The sequence below is a fragment of the Vigna angularis genome, chromosome 5, assembly GCF_016808095.1.
Source record: "Vigna angularis cultivar LongXiaoDou No.4 chromosome 5, ASM1680809v1, whole genome shotgun sequence".
Classification (NCBI taxonomy): domain Eukaryota; kingdom Viridiplantae; phylum Streptophyta; class Magnoliopsida; order Fabales; family Fabaceae; genus Vigna; species Vigna angularis.
Window position 1 is genome coordinate 25448239 of NC_068974.1, and position 23661 is coordinate 25471899.

At 36.7% G+C, this 23661-nt stretch overlaps 6 protein-coding genes across 6 annotated transcripts; 4 read left to right on the forward strand and 2 right to left on the reverse strand.

The window, feature by feature from the left end:
• The first annotated feature begins 2382 nt into the window (after positions 1–2382).
• On the forward strand, positions 2383–3736 carry LOC108340043 (senescence-specific cysteine protease SAG39). The gene is made up of 2 exons (XM_017577269.2): positions 2383–2847; positions 2932–3736. Exons 1-2 carry the CDS (start codon positions 2409–2411, stop codon positions 3522–3524), a joined length of 1032 nt encoding a protein of 343 aa, XP_017432758.1. The 5' UTR covers positions 2383–2408; the 3' UTR covers positions 3525–3736.
• A 1578-nt stretch (positions 3737–5314) lies between these two features.
• On the forward strand, positions 5315–5800 carry LOC108340143 (auxin-induced protein 15A-like). Its single transcript, XM_017577365.2, has one exon. The coding sequence runs from the start codon at positions 5393–5395 to the stop codon at positions 5669–5671; it is 279 nt and encodes a 92-aa protein (XP_017432854.1). The 5' UTR covers positions 5315–5392; the 3' UTR covers positions 5672–5800.
• Positions 5801–6884: 1084 nt separating this feature from the next.
• LOC108339865 (auxin-induced protein 6B) lies at positions 6885–7445 on the forward strand. Its single transcript, XM_017577084.2, has one exon. It carries the CDS (start codon positions 6959–6961, stop codon positions 7235–7237), a length of 279 nt encoding a protein of 92 aa, XP_017432573.1. The 5' UTR covers positions 6885–6958; the 3' UTR covers positions 7238–7445.
• Positions 7446–7589: 144 nt separating this feature from the next.
• On the reverse strand, positions 7590–8699 carry LOC108339864 (senescence-specific cysteine protease SAG39). The gene is made up of 2 exons (XM_017577083.1): positions 8261–8699; positions 7590–8182 (listed from the first exon to the last, which is right to left on the reverse strand). Exons 1-2 carry the CDS (start codon positions 8697–8699, stop codon positions 7590–7592), a joined length of 1032 nt encoding a protein of 343 aa, XP_017432572.1.
• A 7609-nt stretch (positions 8700–16308) lies between these two features.
• Positions 16309–18511, forward strand: LOC108340462 (senescence-specific cysteine protease SAG39). The gene is made up of 2 exons (XM_017577864.2): positions 16309–17058; positions 17142–18511. The coding sequence occupies exons 1-2, from the start codon at positions 16620–16622 to the stop codon at positions 17729–17731; spliced, it is 1029 nt and encodes a 342-aa protein (XP_017433353.1). The 5' UTR covers positions 16309–16619; the 3' UTR covers positions 17732–18511.
• A 291-nt stretch (positions 18512–18802) lies between these two features.
• LOC108340461 (ketol-acid reductoisomerase, chloroplastic) lies at positions 18803–23343 on the reverse strand. Its single transcript, XM_017577862.2, has 10 exons — positions 22926–23343; positions 22707–22799; positions 21852–21917; positions 21628–21768; positions 21198–21425; positions 20970–21087; positions 20754–20893; positions 20286–20453; positions 20059–20214; positions 18803–19337 (listed from the first exon to the last, which is right to left on the reverse strand). Exons 1-10 carry the CDS (start codon positions 23178–23180, stop codon positions 18969–18971), a joined length of 1734 nt encoding a protein of 577 aa, XP_017433351.1. The 5' UTR covers positions 23181–23343; the 3' UTR covers positions 18803–18968.
• Positions 23344–23661: the final 318 nt, after the last annotated feature.

A 23661-nucleotide genomic window follows, 5' to 3' on the forward strand; every position in this document is an offset into this window, starting at 1 on the left:
TTTTTTATGTCTGATCTGGAGGGACCGACGTCTAAAGCTTACTTGACATTTGATCTTGGAGGAACCAACTTCTATAATGACGTTTTATTTACAAAAATATCACCAATTATTTTTTACGTTGGATTTTCTTTCGTTGGATGTTAAATGCGTAACATTAAACACTATTTATGCACTAGTGTAACATGTATATCTTAGTTTTAATTAAGCTTAATTACTAATTTGGTCTCATTTTAGAAAGAAATAATATTTTTATTTTAAATTAAAAAATTACAACTCAATCGATTCAAAATTTCAAATTCTAATACTAATATATAACACTGAATGGACATATAACATTGTACTATCATGTGACACTTCCATATGTGGCACAATAATGACCTTACACGTGATAAAAAAATGCAAAAAGATATAAAAAAATAAAAATATTAAGAACTAAAAATTGATATTGTTAATGTCAATCTAATAAAATTTACCTATCTGGAACAAATTTTACAAATACAAAGACTTTTCGAAGCAAATAAAAATTAGAGAACTAATTGAATATTTTATAGGAATAAGAGGACTCAAATAATAATTTTAGCCTCCATCAAAATGTATGTAAAATATGTATTTAGTATTGGTTTTATACGTAACCAAATTTGGATAATTTTTTTTTCTAATATTTATCTCTTAAATTTTCTCATATTAATTAGGATTTTATTTTAAATGTATTTTATTTTTATTTATGATATTAAGTTTCAATCCAATATAAATATAGTCTTAAAATTATTATTATTAAATAACTATGTAATTAAATATTACTAACTCCCTTTACTTTGTTATTCATATTAAAAAAATTTAAACCAAAATATGATCATAAATAAAATTTGGATAATTTTTTTCTTATTTTTTCCAATATTATCTCTTAAATGTTCTAATAATAATTAGGATTTTATTTTAGATGTCTTTTATTTTTATTTATGATATTAAATTTCAATCCAATATAAATATAGTTTGAACATTATTATTATTATTATTATTAAATAACTATTCTAATTAAATACCACTAAATCTCTTTACTTTGTTATTCATATTAAAAAAATGTTAAACCAAAATATGATCACTTAAAACTATTATACATGATCTATTTTAAAACATATCTAATTTTTGTAAAAGTGTAATATATGATCACTGATGATTTAATGAATAGGCATTAATAATTAAATTTATGATTAATTTATTTTTCATATTTTCTTATAAAATAAACCATTATATTTTATTACATTTTTACTAGGATCCGAAGAGTGGACTTTATGACAGGTGACCATATCTAAGTAGATGAAAGTATTCTTAGTATGCTCCTGAAGGTTAAAACATATAGGAAAAAAGTTATTTATAAAAGATTATCTAATGTTTAAGTTAGTAAGAGAGTTTGGATTTTTTTAGTAGAAGAAAGTGAATATAAAATAGTGTATTTCTTGGTAAAATATCATATGTATTTATAGGATTTATGAACTTTATAACTTATATGATAAAAACAAATATTTAAATAATAATATCAATTAAATAACAATTTGTTGTTAATATCTTATGTGGTATATCATATATTTTATGATATTAAAGAATTTTATTACGTAATCAAATTATCGAGATTTGGTTGTATATACGATTAATATAGAAATATTTATTCTAAAAAATATATCTTTAAATATCTTATAACCACTTTAGTTTAATAAACTAAGTGGATTTTGTTTGATGATATTACTTTGTATATTTGTTGAAGTGACTATATACACAAAAGGACATAGAGTTTATTCCAAGAAATGCATATATCTATGTTCATTAACGAAACCCAATACGATCTGAAGGAGATTAAAGTAACTTACATTTAAAGATGCACGCAAAAAAGTCTGAAATTAATTAATAAACTTTAATACTTGCGTCACATTTTACAATTTAATTAACTAGTTAGAAGAAAAAGTTAACTTGAGTAATTAAACCTACTACTTGGTTTTTGTCTTGTTATTCTTACACTTGATTAAATACTATATAGAATAAAAGATCATCCTCATTAAACACATTGTTTTACGATATATTTATGTGCCAAAAATATATATTATAATTTGTTTTGGAAGATTCTATGTTTTCGTTGCTAATGCATTAGCAATTTGGCTGCACGCGTGATAAAGCTTTCAAAGGTCCATTTTGTATTGGTCAGCTTTTCCATTATGCCAAACAATTTGTCCATAACAGCACAACAAGGCTATAATTTCTTATTACCTACAAGAAAGAGGTGCTACGAGATTTCAGTTGTAAACTGAAAAACTAATTTTTAAGTCAACGTTAACATGCCTATATAAACACCACAAACAATCCTCAATACCACTCCACAGCACACTTCCCTCATCAACAAACAAGAACAAGCTAGCATGATTGCAAAAAATCAGTTCTATCATATTTTATTGACATTGCTTTTCTGCATGGGATTCTCGGGTTTCCGAGTCACATGTCGCACCCTCCAAGATGTCTCCATGTATGAGAGGCATGAAAAGTGGATGACCGGTTATGGCATAGTGTATAAGGACCATGAGGAAAGGGAAAAGCGTTTCAGAATATTCAAAGAAAATGTGAATTACATTGAAGCCTCCAACAATGCTGCCAATAAATCTTACCTACTAGGCACTAATCAATTTGCAGACCTCACCAACGAGGAGTTCATAGCACGCAGAAATAGGTTCAAGAGGCACATGTTTTCCTCAATCATAAGGTCAACCACTTTCAAGTATGAAAATGTGACTGCAATTCCTTCTGCAGTGGACTGGAGGAAAAAGGGTGCAGTTACACCCGTCAAGAACCAAGGTCAATGTGGTAAGCACATGCTTCGTTCTTCATTCGCATTTCCAACTCAAATTATAAACTCAATCGTTATCTAACTATTAATTTATCTTGTAGCATGTTGTTGGGCGTTTTCCGCGGTTGCAGCAACTGAAGGAATTCACGCACTCACTACTGGGAAACTGATCTCTTTATCTGAACAAGAACTTGTTGATTGTGACACAAATGGTGTGGACCAGGGTTGTGAAGGTGGTTTTATGGATGATGCTTTCAAATTCATTATTAAAAATCATGGACTCAACACAGAAGCCAATTACCCCTACAAGGGTGTTGATGGAAAATGCAATGCAAAGGCAGAAGCCATCGATTCTGCAACCATTACTGGCTACGAAGATGTCCCTGTTAACAATGAGAACGCCCTTCAGAAAGCGGTTGCCCATCAACCAGTTTCTGTAGCCATTGATTCCAGTGGCTTTGACTTTCAATTTTACATGAGTGGTGTCTTCACTGGTTATTGTGGAACTGAACCAGATCATGGTGTGACTGCTGTGGGATATGGCGTTAGTGATGATGGGAGCAGGTATTGGTTAGTTAAGAACTCATGGGGAACAGAGTGGGGTGAAGAAGGCTACATTAGGATCCAAAGAGGTGTGGCTGCTCAAGAAGGACTATGTGGCATAGCTATGACGGCATCTTATCCTACTGCATAATTATAAAATTTGTACATTATTTCTAAACTGTGTTCTTTTGTGTATAACAGTCTATTCTCTTACTATTTGGACATATAACCAATGATGAAATGAAAATTTTGTCTTGTGATTAAATGTTTCGGGTGTGAGATAAAAGTCAATGGTCCAATATCATATGTGTTGTCAGTAGTATGAATGCTCGTCCTTACGTTACCAATCCTCCTTGTTGTTTGTATATTATGCTTGGAGGTTACCTACAAAAGGTACTTTGATATCAAAGTCAATAAAGATTCAACAGCTTAAAGTATTAAGTGTGTATTAAATGCAATCACTTACCTTTTTACCTCAAACCTATATTTATAGATTTCGGAATAGACTTTTAATTAGTGACGGTCTAATTACGGCTCAACTAATAATAATCATATTTTGTCTTAAATTGATCAATATTAGAGGAAATGTATATCTGTAGGCTAATCATTCGGCCTATTGGTTGTAATTGCACAGTTGTGGGAGTAGTCTATGGTCATGTTCGTGACACGGTTGACCGTCTAGACCGTTTCGTCCACAATTGACCGAACAATCATACGGTACAAGCCCTCTTGATCGTGCATTAGGGATTCCTAACAATACCACTTGTAAGGGAACGATTTGTCTCTTATTTCATTGGAGAATTAATAGAATTTTTACCTGAAAATCCTACATTTAGTGTTGAAAGTCTCAGATCGACTAGAGATAAGGCCAATTTATAATATATAAGTAAAGTGCAAACCTCACCTTACAAGCCGTTTTTGTGGGTTAAGTCAGGCTTAAAGTCCACTTCTTAACATGGTATCATAGCCATGGTTAAAACCTATTCTAGTGATATTTCTTGTCTTTTGGACATTTTTATTCCACGCGTTATCGGCCCACCCAATTTCTACTATGGTTTTGTGGGGTTAAGTTAGGTATTAAAAACTCACTTTCTAATATCTAGAACCAACAAATACAACTTAGGATTTGTCGTGGGTTACCATGGAGGCATACCACACCTTTTGACGGGTATACCATTTTCATTCCTTTGAATCAGTGTCCCTGTTTCAAATACATTATTAACAGAAAATGGAGAAACTTGCCCCATTCTAGTGATTATGGTCGAAACAACATTGACCTTAATACTTTTTTTCTCACAAGATGGAATGTAGAGAGGTGCCAAAGAACCCAAAATTGTTATACATCTGGAGATATATCAGAACACTTGTCCAGGATCTCAAAAATCTCTCACAACCTTTTAGTTAAGGAAGACAACATAAATGCATTCACAGAAGTTATTTCCAGTTCTGTTAAGAAAAAGTTAAAAATCGTAACTAAAAATACTTAAACAGCTAATGTGAAAGGAGCCATGCACCAGTGAGAGACAGCGCATATGGTGGTGTCTAAGAGGACTTTCTTCAGAATAACTGTAACACGTTATGCGAATCCACCCTCTGTTTCTATGATAAAGAAGTTCTGATGTTGAAACTCATTCAAGATTGTAAGCATCGGAGACATCATTAATGCAAATGTCATGCACTATTGCTAAGAGATAAGAAGAGAATCAACATTGAATACATGATCACATTATGACGCACTACGAACAAATTACTCTTTCTTTTTCATAGATCACAGTTTTGGACTTGTTTATCTATTACAACACATGCTATGTCTCTCCTTTGCTCCTGCGACAGCTATCTCGTATCCATCCTTCACCAATAATTTTAGTAACCAATTAATGAATATCCTTTTATCTATATATACTAATGGCCTAAACATTTAGGACCAACGCAAATCGTTCACATCCCAAAGCATTCTAAATTCAAGAGCTTATTCTCAATCCTTTTCTCAAACCGTTCTGTTCTCATATCAATACAACAATGGTTTTTCGTTTACCTGGAATCAGAAAGGCAATATCTGTAGGAAATCAAGCATCTTCAAAAGCAGTTGATGCACAAAAGGGCTATCTTGCGGTGTACGTGGGAGAGAAAATGAAGCGATTTGTGATCCCTGTATCATACGTGAACAAACCTTCCTTCCAAGACTTGTTGAGTAAAGCAGAGGAAGAGTTTGGATATGATCATCCAATGGGTGGCCTCACAATTCCTTGCAGTGAAGATGTCTTCCAACATATAACTTCTTGCTTCAATGGACAATAAATGTCATTACTTTAGGGGTCTAACGTAGATTAGTAGAGACATTTTTGTACAATAGGCTTCTTAACTTGTAATGATCTCCCTTTTGTGAGAAAGAATGATATTTTTTGTGCAAAGAAAGTGAACTACTCAGTATTTTTAGTTTACCAATTTCAATGTTCACTTCTTTCTGCATGAACAAGGTTAAGTCCTGTTCTAAAACTAGACTTTGTTCTGTGAAATTTCAAAGCAGGAATAGATCACATGATTTCTAGAACGGTAGAACGAAAAGGTTTTCACTGGGACCAAAGAGGAAACAAATTTAATTGGGAAGTTTAGGTTATTAATAAAACTATACGTAGGAAAGAAAAATTTTGAGAAGCTAGGGCCTTAACAAAAGAGGTTGATCATCTGCTCAAATGGGTGTGGTTGCAACATAAAATTAGACTTTTGCTTCAATTAACTTGGCCTACTATGAAATAGTAGCTTTAGTATATACCACCACAAATGGTATGGCTCATTATCTATAACACTGTCGAGATAAGTCAAAGAACGTGTTCTTTTCAATAATCTACTGAGGGACTAAGGATCACATGGTGTTGTCTCACAGGTCTCTCTCAAGGATTAGGAAGTTCACTGCTAGTTCATATTCACCTTTTGAGATTGTGGCCAACAAATTACGCACCTGAGAATTTGTTGTTTTTTCATGCATTGTGATCAATATAGCTTATCCAGTGGTTGACACACGCTTCTCCAAATAATTAAGATGACAGTTGTATAGATATAAAATGTACCAATAATATCAGTGACAGATAGTGTCGATCAGTAAATCTTAAGCAGACCAGATTGACAGCTCTAAGTGTTTGGAGGTAAGAAGAGAACCAATGTTCATGATAAACTTTGGTCCACATTGTTTATGTACGGAAATTCTAACTCACTGCCCCACTTCATAATCTTCAACATGATCAACTTTCAATTATCTTTCACATATCCTTCTTTTTAAATGAGGAGACATTTTGGCCTTCACTATCGAAAGAGGGACATTGTTATCTTAACTACTATCACATGGTACGCTGATTCATGAGACAGTGCTCAAAGACAATACCATATTCCCTTGTCTCTCAGTTGGTCCCATTACTCTGTAGCAACCTTCACCAATAATTCTTCTAGGCAATGGCTTTGCTACATATCTTTTGCCTATAAATATTCAGGCCTTCAAGCATTTAGAATCACCACAAGCCATTCACATCCTGTAAACCCTTCAAAACTCAAAAGGCTTATTCTCAAGACTTCTCTCAAACCAACACCACAATGGGTTTTCGTCTACCTGGCATCAGAAAGGCACTATATGCAGCAAATCAAGCATCTTCAAAAGCGGTGGATGCCCCAAAGGGCTATCTCGCAGTCTATGTTGGGGAGAAAATGAAGCGATTTGTAATCCCAGTATCATACTTGAACCAACCTCTATTCCAAGACTTGTTGAGTCAAGGTGAGGAAGAATTTGGATATTACCATCCAATGGGTGGTCTCACAATTCCTTGCAACGAAGATGTCTTCCAACGCATAACTTCTGGCTTGAATTCAAAATAAATCGCACACCTTTGGAGAATAACGTCCATCAGTGAAGACATTTTGTGCATTGGCCGTCAAAATTCATATTATATAGACTGAGTCTAACGTGATTAATTCATTTTGTACAACGTTCTGTAAAGAGTTACACATTCTTTATTAGGAAAATCAGTTTTCTCTCCAAGGATGCCTTTTGTTTGTACTATATATATAACTGTGATTTACTTTTCATTAGTAATTGACTGATAACATTTTAGTTACAATGCTGTGTTGGTGGAAAGGACACAACGATAAGCACGACCTATAACAGGAATGAGTTCTTAAAAAGGATACATAGAATTGTACATATTATAACAGGGTCCAACTTTTTTAATTATGCAGTAGGGTAAGAAGCTTGCATAGCTATGCCACATAGTCCTTCCTGAGAAGTCACACCTCTCTGCATCCTAATGTAGCCTTCTTCACCCCACTCTGTTCCCCATGAGTTCTTTACAAGCCAATACTCAGTTCCATCATCACTAACGCCATATCCAACAGCTGTGACACCGTGATCTAATTCAGTTCCACATGACCCAGTGAACACACCACTCTCGTAAAGTTGAAAGTCATAGCCGCTTGCATCGATGGCTACAGATACCGGTTGATTGGCCACAGCCTTCTGCAGTGCCTTCTCATTGTTGGCAGGAACATCCTCGTACCCAGTAATGGTAGCAGCATGTTTGACTGCTGCATTCGCATTGCATTGTCCGTCAACACCCTGATAAGGGTAATTGGCTTCGGTGTTGAGTCCGTGATTTTGGATGACGAATTTGAAAGCATCATCCATAAGGCCACCTTCACAACCCTGGTCCACACCCTTTATGTCACAATCAACAAGTTCTTGTTCCGACAAAGAGATCAATTTTCCAGCAGTGAGTGCATGAATTCCTTCAGTTGCGGCAACTGCAGAAAAGGCCCAACAACATCCTACATTGCAAGGTAAATGATTAGTTAGATACTACATCTTTTGAATTTCATGTGGTAAATAAATAATGAAGCACTTACCACATTGGCCTTGGTCCTTGACTGGTGTAACTGCACCTTTTTGTCTCCAATCCACTGAGGATGGAACTGCAGTCATATTTTCGTACTTAAACGAGGTTGTCCTTGTGATAGAGGAACACATGTGACCCTTGAACCTATTTCTTGTTGCTATGAACTCCTCATTGGTGAGGTCTGCAAATTGATTAACACCGAGCTTGTAAGGTTTATTGCCAGCATTGTTGAAGGCTTCAATGTAGTTTACATTTTCTTCGAATATTTTTGAACGCTTCTCCTTTTCCTGTGGGTCCTTATACACTTTGCCATGACGAGTCATCCATTCCTCATACCTCTCATGCATGGACACATCTTGGAGAGTGCGAGATGTGACTTGAAAAGTCCAGAATGCCATGCAGAAAAGCAATGTCAAAGAGATGTGATAACATTGTGTTTTGGTAGCCATGGTAGCTGGCGTATTGTTACAAGTGTTTGATGTTGGTGAGTGAAATATGTAAAAGATGCTATATTTATACTAAATTATCTTTGAATCCTAAATTAACCTTCTGTATTTTCAATTCAAATCGGAAAGCACATTTCCTTAATATACCAATGAAATAGTTTTCGAAAGATGCCTTCTTTGTGGGTATTGTTAAAGTTTGGATTGGAACTATAAAAACGAAGGTTTGAAAATTGTTTTGTTTTACGTGCATGCATATGTATTGCTATGACGCAGAACCAAATAAAGTAGCAGTATGCTTCCTTCCAGCCTTCCAAATTCAATATAATATAATATAGTATAGATTAAATTATTTTTCTTATCTTTATGCTTGTTCTTGTTCTTGTTCTGTTGGTATCAAATATACTTTTATTGAAAATAAAAGCTTTCAGAAATACAACAATCACTCTTAACTCTCACAGTGGTGCACACCATCATCACAACTCACAATAACTCAACACAATAAATAACATACAATCTCACTCTTTTCTTCTCTGGAATTTCACGCTACACACACCACACTCCTCTAACTTTCTCTTTTTCCACACACTCACACAACTTTCTTTCTCTACTGCACCTTTGCTCATTTCTTTCTCGGTGGTGGTGGTTTTTCTTTGCACATCTTGCTCTCCTTTTATAACCAATAAAAGAACTAAACTCCAAGAAACATTGGTGCAGATTTTCGATGCTTCAGCAGACAAAGGAAAGACACTTTCCTCAAAATCCTCAACTTTACAAAGTGGGGAACATTAGCTTCCTTATTTAGCAAGTGGGCCCTTTTAAAGTTTACCTAACAAAACTCCCCCGTAAACTTTAAATTGGTCTTCTTGCACTGTATCTCATTATCTCATTCCAATAAGCCTTTTGCAATTCTCCAGCAATGTGGTTGGTAGTGGCTTGGTGAATATGTCTGCAGCTTGAGCTCGGCTTTCAACATGTTCCAACTTGACATTTCCTTCTTTGACTTGTTCTCGGATGAAATGAAAACGGACGTCGATGTGCTTGCTCCTTCCGTGATTAACTGGGTTCTTTGCCAACTCGATTGCCGACTTGTTATCAACTCGGATCACAGTCCCTTCATCTTGGATCACTCCCAAATGCTTTAATAGATTTAAAAGCCAAACTGCATGACACACGCTCCAAGAGGCCGCCACATATTCTGCCTCGCAGGTAGATAGGGTTACAATGGGTTGCTTCTTAGACAGCCAAGTAAAAGTTGTATTTCCAAGTAGGAATACGTAACCTGAAGTACTTTTCTGGTAATTAATATCACCACACCAATCACTATCTGAGTAACCCAGTAGTCGATAGTCATCTGATTTTGAATAGAAAAGACCAAGTGATAGGGTTCCTCGAATATATCTCAAAATTCTCTTCAAGGCCTTCCAATGTTTATAGCTTGGATCCTCCATGAATCTGCTCATTATCCCAACATTCAACATTAAGTCAGGTCTCGTGCTTGTAAGGTACCTCAGACTTCCGATTAAACTTCGATATCTCCCAGAATCAGCTCGTTCTCCTCCATCAAACTTCGATAGTTTAGTGCCTGGTTCCATTGGAGTAGAAACCGGGTTGCAGTCCTCCATTTTAAACTTCTTTAAAATTTCAAGTGCGTACCTTCTTGGGATATAAAAATCCCTTCCTCCGATTGCTTCACTTCCAGGCCAAGAAAATATTTCATCAAGCCTAAGTCTTTCATCTCGAACTCTTTTTCCATTGCCTCCTTAAACTCCTTAATCAGCTTCGTGTTGCTTCCGGTGAATATGTGGTCGTCGACATAGAGAGAAACTATCATCATATCCTTTTCTGATTTCTTTGTGTACAAAGCATGTTCGTACGTACATTGTTCATACCCGGTTTTCTTGAAATACCTGTCAATTCTCTCATTCCAGGCACGGGGAGCGTGCTTCAGTCCATAGAGGGCTTTTCTCAATCTCAACACTTTCTTCTCATCCCCTCTCTTCATGTACCAGAGTGGTTTCTCAACATACACCTCCTCTTTCAGTAAGCCATTTAGAAATGCCGACTTCACATCCATCTGTTGAATTGGCCATTGGTTCTGAGCAGCTAACGAGATCAAGAGTCAGATTGACTCCATTCTCGTGACAGGAGCAAATACTTCATCATAGTCTATCCCCTCCTTTTGTCTATACCCCTTTACCACAAGTCGAACCTTATAACGCTCAACCTCTCTGATGACAAATTTATGAACACCAAAATACGGCGCCACAAACTTGTTGAACAATCGGCAAGTGTGACCGAATCGTTTCAAGTAATAAACTCGGTAAGACCAAGTATCGTTCTCCCAAATGACTCACGGCCTAGTTTAGTTATGTGATTCGTTGATTATTTAAGACTTAAGAACGAAATAAGTGGAATTTAATATGCAAAACAGAAAATAAACATGTATGCATGAGTTTTGATCAATGGCTAAAACAAAATACAAACACTTCAATGGAATATATGGATGAGTATGTTGTTGGGGTTATCAATTTCATCTTATCCACTCTCATATATTTTAGGAATTCAACATTCTTTTCATCATTGTTAATGCCACTCTCTAAATTACCTTGCGAGAAGGCCTATCCCTAATTACGAGTTCATACAATTCCTAGCATTCCTAATAATTAGTTCTTTTAGTGCAGGAGCTTAACGACAACCAATATACTATTGGGAGAAATTCCCCGGATCTAGACTTCCCCGTACGTTCCCGTATCGACAAAATCAATAATCATGCATTGAATGAGTTAAACAAAGCAAGCATTGAGCAAAGAGGAAAAACCCTAACTACTGATGAAAGAAAGCATAGGTCTTAAATATAAGATGTAAAAACAAATTCCATATATGAGAGTTTCACAAGACTACATTGATTCCCCAACAACAATACAAGGTTTAGTTCACCATATTCATGGTGAAACTAGATGAATAATAATGGAAGAATGAAAGATAAAACCCTAGAAAGGTGAAGAGGTAGCCTGAGCATCCAAGATCCTCCTTCAAAGGAGTGGAAGAGAGAGTGTTTGCTTCGTTTCTGCCAAAGATACAAACCCTAGGACGTCCTAAAGCTTATATACTATTCTAAAATTACAGAAAATTTAGGCCCAAGCCCATAAGTGTGCCGCTCAACGGTAAGTGCGTGAGTTGTTTTCTCCCCTCAGCGGCCATTTTGCCCCTCAACGGATCCACCGTGATCTCTTGAGTGCCGCTCAGCAGTAAACTGCCGCTGAGCGGCAGTTGCGGCTTCTCCTTTTGCACTTTTTGATGTCTTTTCTGATTCCATCTCTCTCCTTCTTCACTTCTTTCACCAAATTCACCTTAAAACCTGCACAAAAACACTGAAATCAAGCATAAACCTGTCCAGCTCTCTTATTTCTGAAAATATGAACAAAAGCATGATTTCAAGCTAATTTCTAAGTGTTAAAGGTTGCTTTTAGTGTCAATTTTAAGCATGAAAATAACAGTTTTTCAACTGTTATCACTCTCCCTCAACATTCATCTTCTTTTTGTACACCCATTTTACTCCAATGGGTCGAGCTCCTTCAAGAAGGTTAGTCAGTTCCCAAGTTTTGTTGCGTTCAATCGTTCCGATTTCCTCATCCATGGTTGTTCTCCACTTCTCATCTTGGACAGCTTTCTCAAAACTCAATTCATGAGAGTCGGCCAAAAGACATACAACATGAACTTCATTTGTAGTGTCGTATATGTCCTGTAGACTTCTCATCCTAGGCTGTTGGGGCTCGATTTCTTCATCTGAGGACTCGGTGGTTGTTGTTGCTGAAGGTACAACAATCTCCAAGCTAGTTTCTTTTTCGACCAGGTTACTCCAACACCACTCCTTTGTTTCCTCCACGTGAACATCTCGACTCACCACTACTTTGTTGTTAACAGGATCAAATAATTTATATGCTTTAGAATTTTTATCATACCCAATAAATATGTACTTCTTGCTCCGATCTTCTAATTTTGTCCTGTGCTGACTTGGTACTTGCCCATAGGCTACACTGCCGAACACCTTTAGATGAGAGACATTCGGCTTCACACCACTCCAAATCTCTTGAGGCGTCTTCTCACCCAACTTTGCATGTGGACATCTGTTTTGCACATAAACTGCACATTGTACTGCTTCTGCCCAGAACTTCTTTGGCATATTCTTCCCTTTAAGCATGGTTCGAACCATATCAAGAATGGTCCGATTCTTCCTCTCAGCAACACCATTTTGTTGTGGGGAGTATGGAGCCGTCAAGAAATGCTTGATTTCATGTTCCTCGCAGTATTTGTTGAACTTGGCATAAATGAACTCGCCTCCTCTGTCAGATCGGACTGTTTTGATGACTTTGTTTGTTTCTTTCTCTACCATCACTTTGAATTTCTTGAAAGTTTCAAACACTTCTGACTTCTCCTTCAGAAAGTGAACCCACGTCTTCCTTGAGAAATCATCAATGAAGGAGACAAAGTATATCTTACCACTAAATGATTCTGGAGTTATTGGCCCACACAAGTCTGTATGGATTAATTCAAGTTGCTCCTTTGCTCGGTATTCAGAGATCTGAGGGAACGAAGTCCTTGCTTGCTTTCCGATCACACATTCTTCACAGAACTTCTTTTCAAATTCCATTTTAGGCAGTCCGAGCACCATCTCCTTTTTCACCAACTCGGTCAACCCTCCAAAGTGGAGATGACCGAACCGCAAATGCCACTTCATGGCCTCATCCTCCATATCAAGTTGCATGTTTTTATCTTGAACTATTTTCAACTCAAGTTTGTACATGCGATTTTTCTTCATTTCTACTTGGGTGATGAGCCTCCCGAATTTATCCCTCAGTTGTAATTCTCGGTCCTTCATCAGAACTGAGTACCCCTTCTCCATTATCTGTCCCATGCTCAGTATGTTGCTTTTGAGATCGGGTATATAGTATACATCTCTGATCTCTCCGATTTGCCCATTTTTCTGTTCATACCAGATCGTTCCTCGACCTTTGACGATTACTTTTGAAGCATCGCCGAAAGAAACAGATCCGGATTCCACCTTTGAAAGTACTTTGAATAAACTCTCGTCGCCACACATTTGGTTACTTGCGCCGGTGTCCAAGTACCAAACCGAATTGTTTGAACAGTTTGGCACAAGCTCAGCTTCTGGATCTTTTGACATCAATAAGATCCCAATTTCTTCATTGGTTTCCTCAGTAAGAAAATTTGTTTCCTTTTTCCTTTTAGCCTCACAATATTTTTCTATGTGGCCTAGCTTCCCACAATTATAGCAATTCCCTGATCTGCACTCGTTTGCGTAGTGGCCAATTTTGCCACATCTGAAGCATTCAATTCCTGACTTAGATCGACCTCCTCGACCTCTTCCTTGACCACGACCACGCCAATTCTATTGTCTGGTCTGGTTTGTGTCGGCTTCAAATTCACCTCTGCCACGTCCACCTCTGCCACGTCCGCCGCATCCTCGGCCACCTCTTCCTCTTCCTCTAGGATCTTGGCCCTGAGTGTTCCGAGTTCCTCTTAAGTCAAGTTGCACTTGTAGTGCTTGGTCAAGAGGTTCTTTCATTTTTCTTCTGCTTTGTTCATGGGCCTCAAGTGACCCAGTAAGCTCTTCAACTGAGAGCGTTGAGAGGTCCTTCGATTCCTTGATAGCGCAAACTATGCTTTCGAAATCATCTGTTAGTGATCTCAAAATTTTCTCTACCACCCTGCTGGCTGGCAATTCCTCTCCATTTTTACAGATTTGATTTGTCACTGCTTCCACTCGAGATATATACTCGGTTACTTTTTCTTTTTCCTTCATTCTCAAACTTTCAAACTCGCCTCTGAGAGTTTGAAGCCTGACTTGCTTGACTCGGTTGTCACCTTTGTATACTTTCTCCAGAATCTGCCATGCTTCTTTTGAAGATTTAGCATTTACTATCTTCTCAAAGCCAGATTCATCCACAACTCGGTACAATATGTATAGAGCTGATTTATCCTTCACACGCATTTTCTTCAACGCTGCAAGTTGGGCAACCGTCTGTGCTTCGTCATCTGTGGGTTCTTTGTACCCACTCTCCACTACATCCCATACGTCTTGGGATCCCAAAAGAGCTCTCATTTGCACACTCCAATTGTCATAATTAACTTTCTTTGACAATTGGGGTAGAGACACACTGTTTGCAAAGTTTGTCATTTCTCACTCTCTCCTTTTTTTAACTCGAACACTCAGACTGTGAAAGCTCTGATACCAATTTGTTGGTATCAAATATACTTTTATTGAAAATAAAAGCTTTCAGAAATACAAGAATCACTCTTAACTCTCACAGTGGTGCACACAATCATCACAACTCACAATAACTCAACACAATAAATAACATATTCACTTTCTCTCTGATGCTTCACGGTACACACACCACACTCCTCTGGTTTTCTCTCTTCACGGTGGTGCACACTACACCAATTTTCCCGTGGTTCTCCCTCTATTCCCACACACTCACACAGCTTTCTTTCTCTAGTGCAACTTTGCTTATTTCTTTCTCGATGGTGGTGGTTTTTCTTTGCACATCTTGCTCTCCTTTTATAACCAATAAAAGAACTAAACTCCAAGAAACATTGGTGCAGAGTTTCGGAACTTCAACAGACAAAGGGAAGACACTTTCCTCAAAGTCCTCAACTTTACAAAAAGTGGGGGACATTCGTTTCCTTATTCAGCAAGTGGGCCCTTTTAAAGTTTACCTAACAGTTATCGTTTGTATGGATGGATGGGATATCCATTTAGTAAAACAATGGATTTGGTTATATTTTTATGAAATGAATCAAATTGGGTATATTTGTTAATTAAATTTTTACTAAATTAAAGTGCGTTAGTAAATTTTTTTTAAAATCAATTCATTATCATCTAAAATAAAATGTATATAATTCATTTGTTTCTTAATTTATACTAAGTTTAGCATAGTTAAACGTTAAAACCAAAAACAACATAATTTATATTTTAAGAAACTAAAATGAGAAAAGAAATTGAAGACTATACTAAAATCAATATACATAGAAAGACTAACACGAGAAGATTACAATCGTGAGTCTCTTTGATGATCCTAGAGTGTTTGGCCGAGCACTTGAAAGGAGAAATATCGATAGCGTCTTTAAACACATTCTGTCGTGATGCATAAACAATATAATAAATGTAGCAAAAAAGTGAACAGTAATATTACTAATGGATTAATGAGTGTAGATTAACTTAGGTCCGATTATTAATGTTCTTCATATTATTAAGATAATCTCATTTTAGTCGGGAAAACCTAGATGGTATCAGTTCTCATGAACGCTATCATCTCGGTTTCTTCGATACATGAACATTTAGTTACTAGAGCAAAACTCTCTTAATTAAACCTATTACTTGGTTAGTTTGTTTTCATGTTATGATGCTGATCATCACGTACACTTTTCTTAATTTAGTCATTTGTGTTCTATTTATTATCGACTAAATATATTATTAAAATTACTAAATATCATTCTATATGGTTATGGTGTAGCAATTTGCGTGCACGAAGTTAATAAAGTTTTCATACTTCCAATTTTATAATTCTAAACTTTCCCAATACGCACATTATCTTTGACAAGCACTTTGGCACCATACATCGCACCATTTATACGTTACGTTTGACAAGTGATTTGTCCACACTGCCAATATCCACTAGCAAGGATCTCATTCAGAAAAATCTCAGCTACATACACTAAAGAGGAGCTTTCAGATTTAAGTTGGAAACTAAAACAAACTAATTTAGAATTCAACGCTAACATGCCTATATAAACACCAAAAACAATCCTGAATAGCACACCACAACACATCTTTCAAACATTTCACTGACCAGCCTAAAAGTAGTTATTCCAATTGTCTGTCACACTACAGGAGCCACCATGGTTGCAAAAAATCAGTTCTATCATATTTCACTAGCATTGCTTTTCTGCATGGGATTCTTGGCTTTTCAAGTCTCATGTCGCAGCCTCCAAGATGCCACCATGTATGAGAGGCATGAGGAATGGATGGCTCGTTATGGCAAATGGTACAAGGACCCTCAAGAAAGGGAAAAGCGTTTCAGGATATTCAAGGAAAATGTGAATTACATTGAAGCCTTCAACAGTGCTGCCAATAAACCTTATAAGTTAGCCATCAATCAATTTGCAGACCTCACCAACGAGGAGTTCATAGCTTCAAGAAATAGATTCAAGGGGCACATGTGTTCCTCAATCATAAGGTCAACCACTTTTAAGTATGAAAATGTGACTGCAGTACCATCCACTGTAGACTGGAGGCAAAAGGGTGCAGTGACACCCGTCAAGGACCAAGGCCAGTGTGGTACGTGCTTCATTACTCATTCACATTCCTGAGTAAAATTAAATTGCTTGATGATCTAACTATTAATAATTTACCTTGTGTAGGATGCTGCTGGGCTTTTTCTGCTGTTGCATCAACTGAAGGAATTCACAAACTGAGTACTGGAAAATTGATCTCTTTGTCAGAACAAGAACTTGTTGATTGTGACATAAAAGGGGTGGACCAAGGTTGTGCGGGTGGTCTTATGGATGATGCTTTCAAATTCATCATTAAAAATAATGGACTCAACACCGAAGCCAATTACCCCTATAAGGGTGTTGATGGAAAATGCAATGCAAATGCAGCAGCCAATGCTGCTAGCATTACTGGGTACGAGGATGTCCCTGCAAACAGTGAGAAGGCACTGCAAAAGGCTGTGGCCAATCAACCAGTTTCTGTTGCCATTGATGCCAGTGGCTCTGACTTTCAGTTTTACAAGAGTGGTGTCTTCACCGGTTCATGTGGAACTGAGTTGGACCACGGTGTGACTGCTGTGGGATATGGTGTCAGCGATGATGGAAGTGAGTATTGGTTGGTTAAGAACTCATGGGGAACAGAGTGGGGTGAAGAAGGTTACATTAGGATGCAAAGAGGTGTGGCTGCTCAAGAAGGACTCTGTGGCATAGCTATGATGGCATCTTACCCTACTGCATAATTATCAAATTTGTACACTACTATTTGTATTTCTAAACTGTGTTATGTTGTGTATAACGTGTATTTCTCATGAATCATTGTATTTGGAAATATTATTAATGATGAAATGAAAAATTTGTCTTGTGACTAAACATGTTCTGATGGTTCATAGTTTATATTTTGCAATTGATCAGCTCCTACTGTATCCCAAGTTATGGGTCCACTACAACCTTCGTCTGTTCTTGGAACTCCAGTTACCAACATGTCTTTTGACGTCTTGGAACCATATCGCTGAGCCACCAGCAAATGTGCCAAATGTTTTGTTTTACATTTTTCTTTTTGTTATTAAAATATGTAATCATTATTGAGGAAGGCTCTATTTTCATAGGAAGTTCTTGGGTTTGTTAGACGACATGGGATTGACCGGAGCGACACACACTGTTCCTCTTAACTGTTGCTATAGCAGTGGCCAAGGCAAGCCAAATAAAGATTGGAATACTCCTTTTTTAATTTGAACTTGATTCTCTTGAAGTTAACATAATGGCTTAATCACGAGATATTTGACACGAACTTTTTGTAAAACTTAAAGAATGAAGTTTTGGATAATGGGGGCACAGGCACTTCTTCAGTTTTGATTGAACTAAAACTTTACACTTTGTCGAATTGACGACAATGAAATTCATGTGATAATGAGAAAGAAGTATGACAAACATGCATGAGACACTTTGATATTTTATTTTAATTTACCATTGTTAAAAGACGGTGACAATCGTTTCCTTAATATGTGCAACATACTACGTACTTATCTGTCTGACCTACTAAATGATTAAACATGTCATATAGATGTGGTCAACCTCAAATTATAAAATTAACCATAAAAATTTAATAAAATCTTAATTAAAATTACTAAATTCATTAAGGATTTAAAACTTAATTAAGCCTAATCTAAATTTTAGACCTTTTGTCCAAAGTTGAGGGCTGTTTATTGCAGTTAGTCCTAAGATCCTAATGATTTTAGACGACACATAGTGGATAGATCAAGTTACTGGTACTGTAATACTTAATGAAAACCTCTAAATGAACTGCATTCGTCTACTCGGCATTAAGAAACGTTCCTCATTATTAAAGTCTGAGTACAGTATTACATTAGTCATAATACATACTTGCATAGCAGCACTCAACCATAATAACAAAACTCAAATCAACATTATAGTTTAAGCACTCCGTAGAAAGGAATAGGCTCAAGAAAGGGTCATGTTCTAACTGGTAGACTGACGCAACTCAGGACGGACAAAGTCTGCATCTGGTGGCACTGAAATGTCCACTGTAGGTCTCAATTGAGCACAAAGTTCAATGGCTCCATGGACTTGGTCTGACAGGAAGTTGCTGATTAGGTCTTGGTTGCTAGGTGCTCCATTGTCCACAGCCACCAAGGCCTGCTGGGTTAGGATGTAATCAAATCGGGGAGCCCATTTCCTTGAACCCAGCCTTGCTGTGGTTGAACAGTTATCAACCATGAAAGAAACACCGCGAGCATGCATGAAAGGATTCAAAGAGTCAACAGACTCAATCACACTCTCGTTAATGATTTCAGAGTAAGAATGTCCCTTCTTCCTCAAGATCTCAATCTGGAATTTCGTAATCATAAATTTAAAAAGCAAAATAAAATGTCAACTCTATGATTTAATGCTACCCGAGTAAAGATAAACAAGAAAAATTAGAATAAATATCGAAATTCATAGGAAAAATTCCATCCTTTGTTAATACTAGATGACTTTCAGTCCCAATTCCCCAATTTGAAGATTAAATTCATCTAAAGATGCAAGTCAGGTGTTATTTATCTAAAGATGCAAGTCAGCTGTTTTCTTTTCCCCTTGCACAATTCTTAGTATGCAAGAATGACTGCATTTGATGAATGAAAAATTGTTAGTTTCAGGAATCTTAGATAGAGACCGATTGATTTCATGTTTGGTTTATTTTAAAAGAATATATTCTTAGAAATAATATTTTTAGGAATGTTTGTTGTTATGTTTTTCATAAATTTATGCTAGAGAGGTAAAATCTAACTTTTGTGATTTGTGGTTAAAATAACAAATTAATTTTATTTGATCATTTAACATGAGTTTCACCTACTAAGACTTTACAGTTTTTGTTGTGCCATGTACTCGTGATATTCATTATGAGTTTCACCCCAAGAAAACTTAAGAGTGAATATTGCTACTTCGGAGACATTCATGCTCCAACATTTTCCCAAATTTATCAGTAAGGCCAACTTGCCGCAGGGAATATATAATACCAACTCCTAACAAAAACAGCTTGAAAATTTGCTAACAGAATAAGTAAACATACCTGCGCCATCATTAATGCCACATAGACACCGGCCGTAAACGGATATAATGGGCCTAGATCACCCGCTGGCCTAGTAGATCGGACACGCTCACCAACCTTCCACATCCTGGTTTGATCAATTTTCCCCATGGGAAAGGCAGGCAGACCCTCTTTCTCCTGTAAAATACAGGTACAGTTTAGATATTGCACAATGCCCAGCTCTAAATGGAAAGTGAATATGCACTTACATAAAAGCGACGTCCAGCCAAGACAACACTGCGAATCTCACTCCCAGCAGCAATATCCTCATAGCACTCGTACAAAATATCCATGCAGGGATAATATGAAGCACTATATGCTTTCTCAAATTCCCTTTTTCCATCTTCAGATAAAGCATTGTATACAGCTAACATGCCCTATACAGACAAAAAAAGAAGTTAATTCAGAAGCACAAATTCACATGCTCTGGGAAAAGCTTTGTTATTATGTTTCAGAGGTGCATAACAGTAACATTGCAAATGTGGAATGTAAGTATCTAAGCCTTGGGTTTTATTTCCAGGTGATTCTTGGGCTGAAACTTGAAATGTGAGGCATATCTTGTACCATATCACACTCATTCAGTATTAATAATATTTTTGTTTCTTTAAAATAAAACATAATCAGGGAAAAAGATCCAAAGGGACAAAATCACTAAAATGTGAGTATGAGATCACAACCTTAGTCGAGATGATTCTAGATATAGTTCCTGTAATGCTCTCAACAGTGTTGTTATATGCCAAATCTTCATTCATTCCATGTTCAGTGTACCTCCTAAACAAGGATTCCACAACACCATGAACAGCCCCAAGCAAAATGCCTATAAACCATAAAAGCAGAAAGTAGGCAATAAGACTTCAAAGACAACATCAAGGAAGTAAGAGAAAGATTCTTGCCTCTCTCTCCAAAGATGTCACTCCTGTATTCCATCTCTAATGTAGTGGCAAATGTAAAAGGGGAACCAAGGGCAACGGACCATGCCAGAGCAACATCGGTAGCTCTGCCATCCACATCCTACAAGTAATGATGGAGCTCAGACCCAGAAAATAATTAATACAAATATAATGATTCCTAGCAGGAACAACAAAAGGAGGGAAGTAAAACGAGATGAAAATACACCACACCTGGTGGACTGCAAAACTTGAATTAATTCCAGCCCCATTTATCTCTTTGCCTTGGACATACAGTCTCCTTACAGAAGGACCCATACCTTTCGGGCATACAGCAATTACGCTGAAGTGCTTCGGAAAATCAAGTCCCATTGACTGTAAATGCCCAAGAAGAAAACCATGTGACAGCCCAAGTATGCTATTTGGCTTCATGTAGGAAAATATTTTTTCATAATTATCTGCCTGCATTGTGTGAATAAAAAAGAATTACAAAGACACCAAATATCAGGAAACTTCAAATCACTGCAGCATTAATTGAGCAACTAGTTCATTATTATTGCCAAATCAGCATAATTTGAAACATTAAGATATCACCACAATAACTTTAATACGTTATCAAAATTATTTACAAATAATTAAATGAGCGCTCTCTTCAATTAACAACCTGTGCAGAATCAGAAATCAACAGCAACACAAGATCACTGCCTGAGATGGTTTCCCATATGTCACCCAGAGTTCCATTCTCCTCACTAAAACCAGCTGCACGAGCCTCACCAAAGGAACGAGAACCTTTCCTGAGGCCAACCTGCATTGCCAAAACATCATGTTAAATTAAACGCAGTTTCAACATCCAAGAGTGACCGATCAATTAAATCAACCCAGAATCACCTTAACCACAATATCAGACTTTGCATCAGCAAGAGAGTCCCGCAAATTCTGTGCCTGTGCAGGTCCCTGGTGAAGGCAGTTAAAACAATCTCGTTAAACAAAAGTTATACACAGAGCTGAACGAGTAAAAAGAATAATATAATCAAATAATAGTTTTAGTCTTTCAAAAAACTACTTTTGGGACTACTAGTCCCTACAATTATTCGAACCACGGTCACTTGAGAAAGCCGTCTGGCAGTGCTTCCAACAAGATTGACTACGGGAGAGAATTTCAATGTGGAAAAAACAAAATTTTATTTTAATTTTCATATTATTTCATTTTTATTTAATTTGTATCAGCATATTCAGAACTCTAGATTTTATTTGAGTTTAATAATATATTTTCACTGTCAATCCATCAGATGTCATATTTAACATATCACTTCTGCAGTACTCGCTATAAAATTCATCGATGTCTCTATATAAAACTTAAAAAAAAAAAGAAAAAAAGAAACCACTCTACATTATCATTAAACACATTATTTATTAAATTTCCAAAGTCCAAAACCAAAATTTACCACATACATTTTCATAAACGAACAAACTTATCACTTATTAATTAATGAGGACATGTTAGGAGGTTAGGATAAGCTTTTATGTAAACATATTTAGAAAAAACAAAATAGATAAACTTCACTGTAAGCTACAACCACCTTAAACTAAACTTAAAATTTATATATGTTTAAAAATGAATTTATATAAACTAAAAATTAGTAAAATTTAACTTATAGTAAACCTTGTTTCCTTTTTTTTTTTTTTTTCTTACAACTGTTTGGAAAAAATCTTCATCCAAACATGTCCTAAACCGTTTTCTACCTGCGAACCCCATCCGATGACACCAATCTGCCTAATCCCCTTGAAAGCAGCCGGCAGCAGAGGGAACAAGTCCCTCCCTCCTTTCACAATATACTGCATGCAACAAACCAATACCGAGGTCAATTCAGTTTTTCACTAAACTAACGGAATAAAATATTCAGAATAATTAACAATTAATTATTTAATTGGCGAGAAATTCTGAGCACAGCGGTGCAGAACCTCATCGTGTCCGGCGAGGTTAATCTTCTCCTTCCGGAAAACGGAGGTTTCGAAGTCCAGCGAGGGTGGCGGGGCCACGGCGGGCGCGGCCACATTGCGAGCACCGAGCGCGGCCATGGAGAGGGGCCTGAATTGGAAGGCGAGCTTGGAGAATGCGCGTTTGGGAAGGGCGACGAAGGTTTTGGTGAGGACGGGCTTAGCGTAGAAGGTTCTGGAAGTGGCGCAGAGTGAAGTAGAAGAAGCGGTTGTCGACATTTTATAGGCCAGAAAAAATAAGTAAGAGCGGAGACGCTAACAATCGGCGCAGCAAAACGGTGTGTTTTATGCGCAGGGATTAGAGCCACACTCGGCTAACGTGCGCCGCGTCGACACGACACGACTCGCTCGCTGTGTTGTGCTGCGTTGTTTTCTTTTCTTATCTGCTACCTAGATTTTTTTATTTGTTTTCGTGGTTTGCAACCACACGTGTTATATGAATTTTTTATATATATTTTATAAATAATAAATATGGTAACGTAATAAGTAACTATTCCGGTCTTTAGTACAGTTTGAGTATCTGTGATGCATATTTTTATGAGTGGATTCTACATAGACCAATTAAACAAGTGGGTATACTGTTTGTAATCATTATGCTTTTGACATTAAAACGATAAGAGTGGATATCCTTTTTACTTTATTAAAGCATATTTCATGATTTATTAGCGTATACTTCACAATTTATGTAGTATTTATAGCT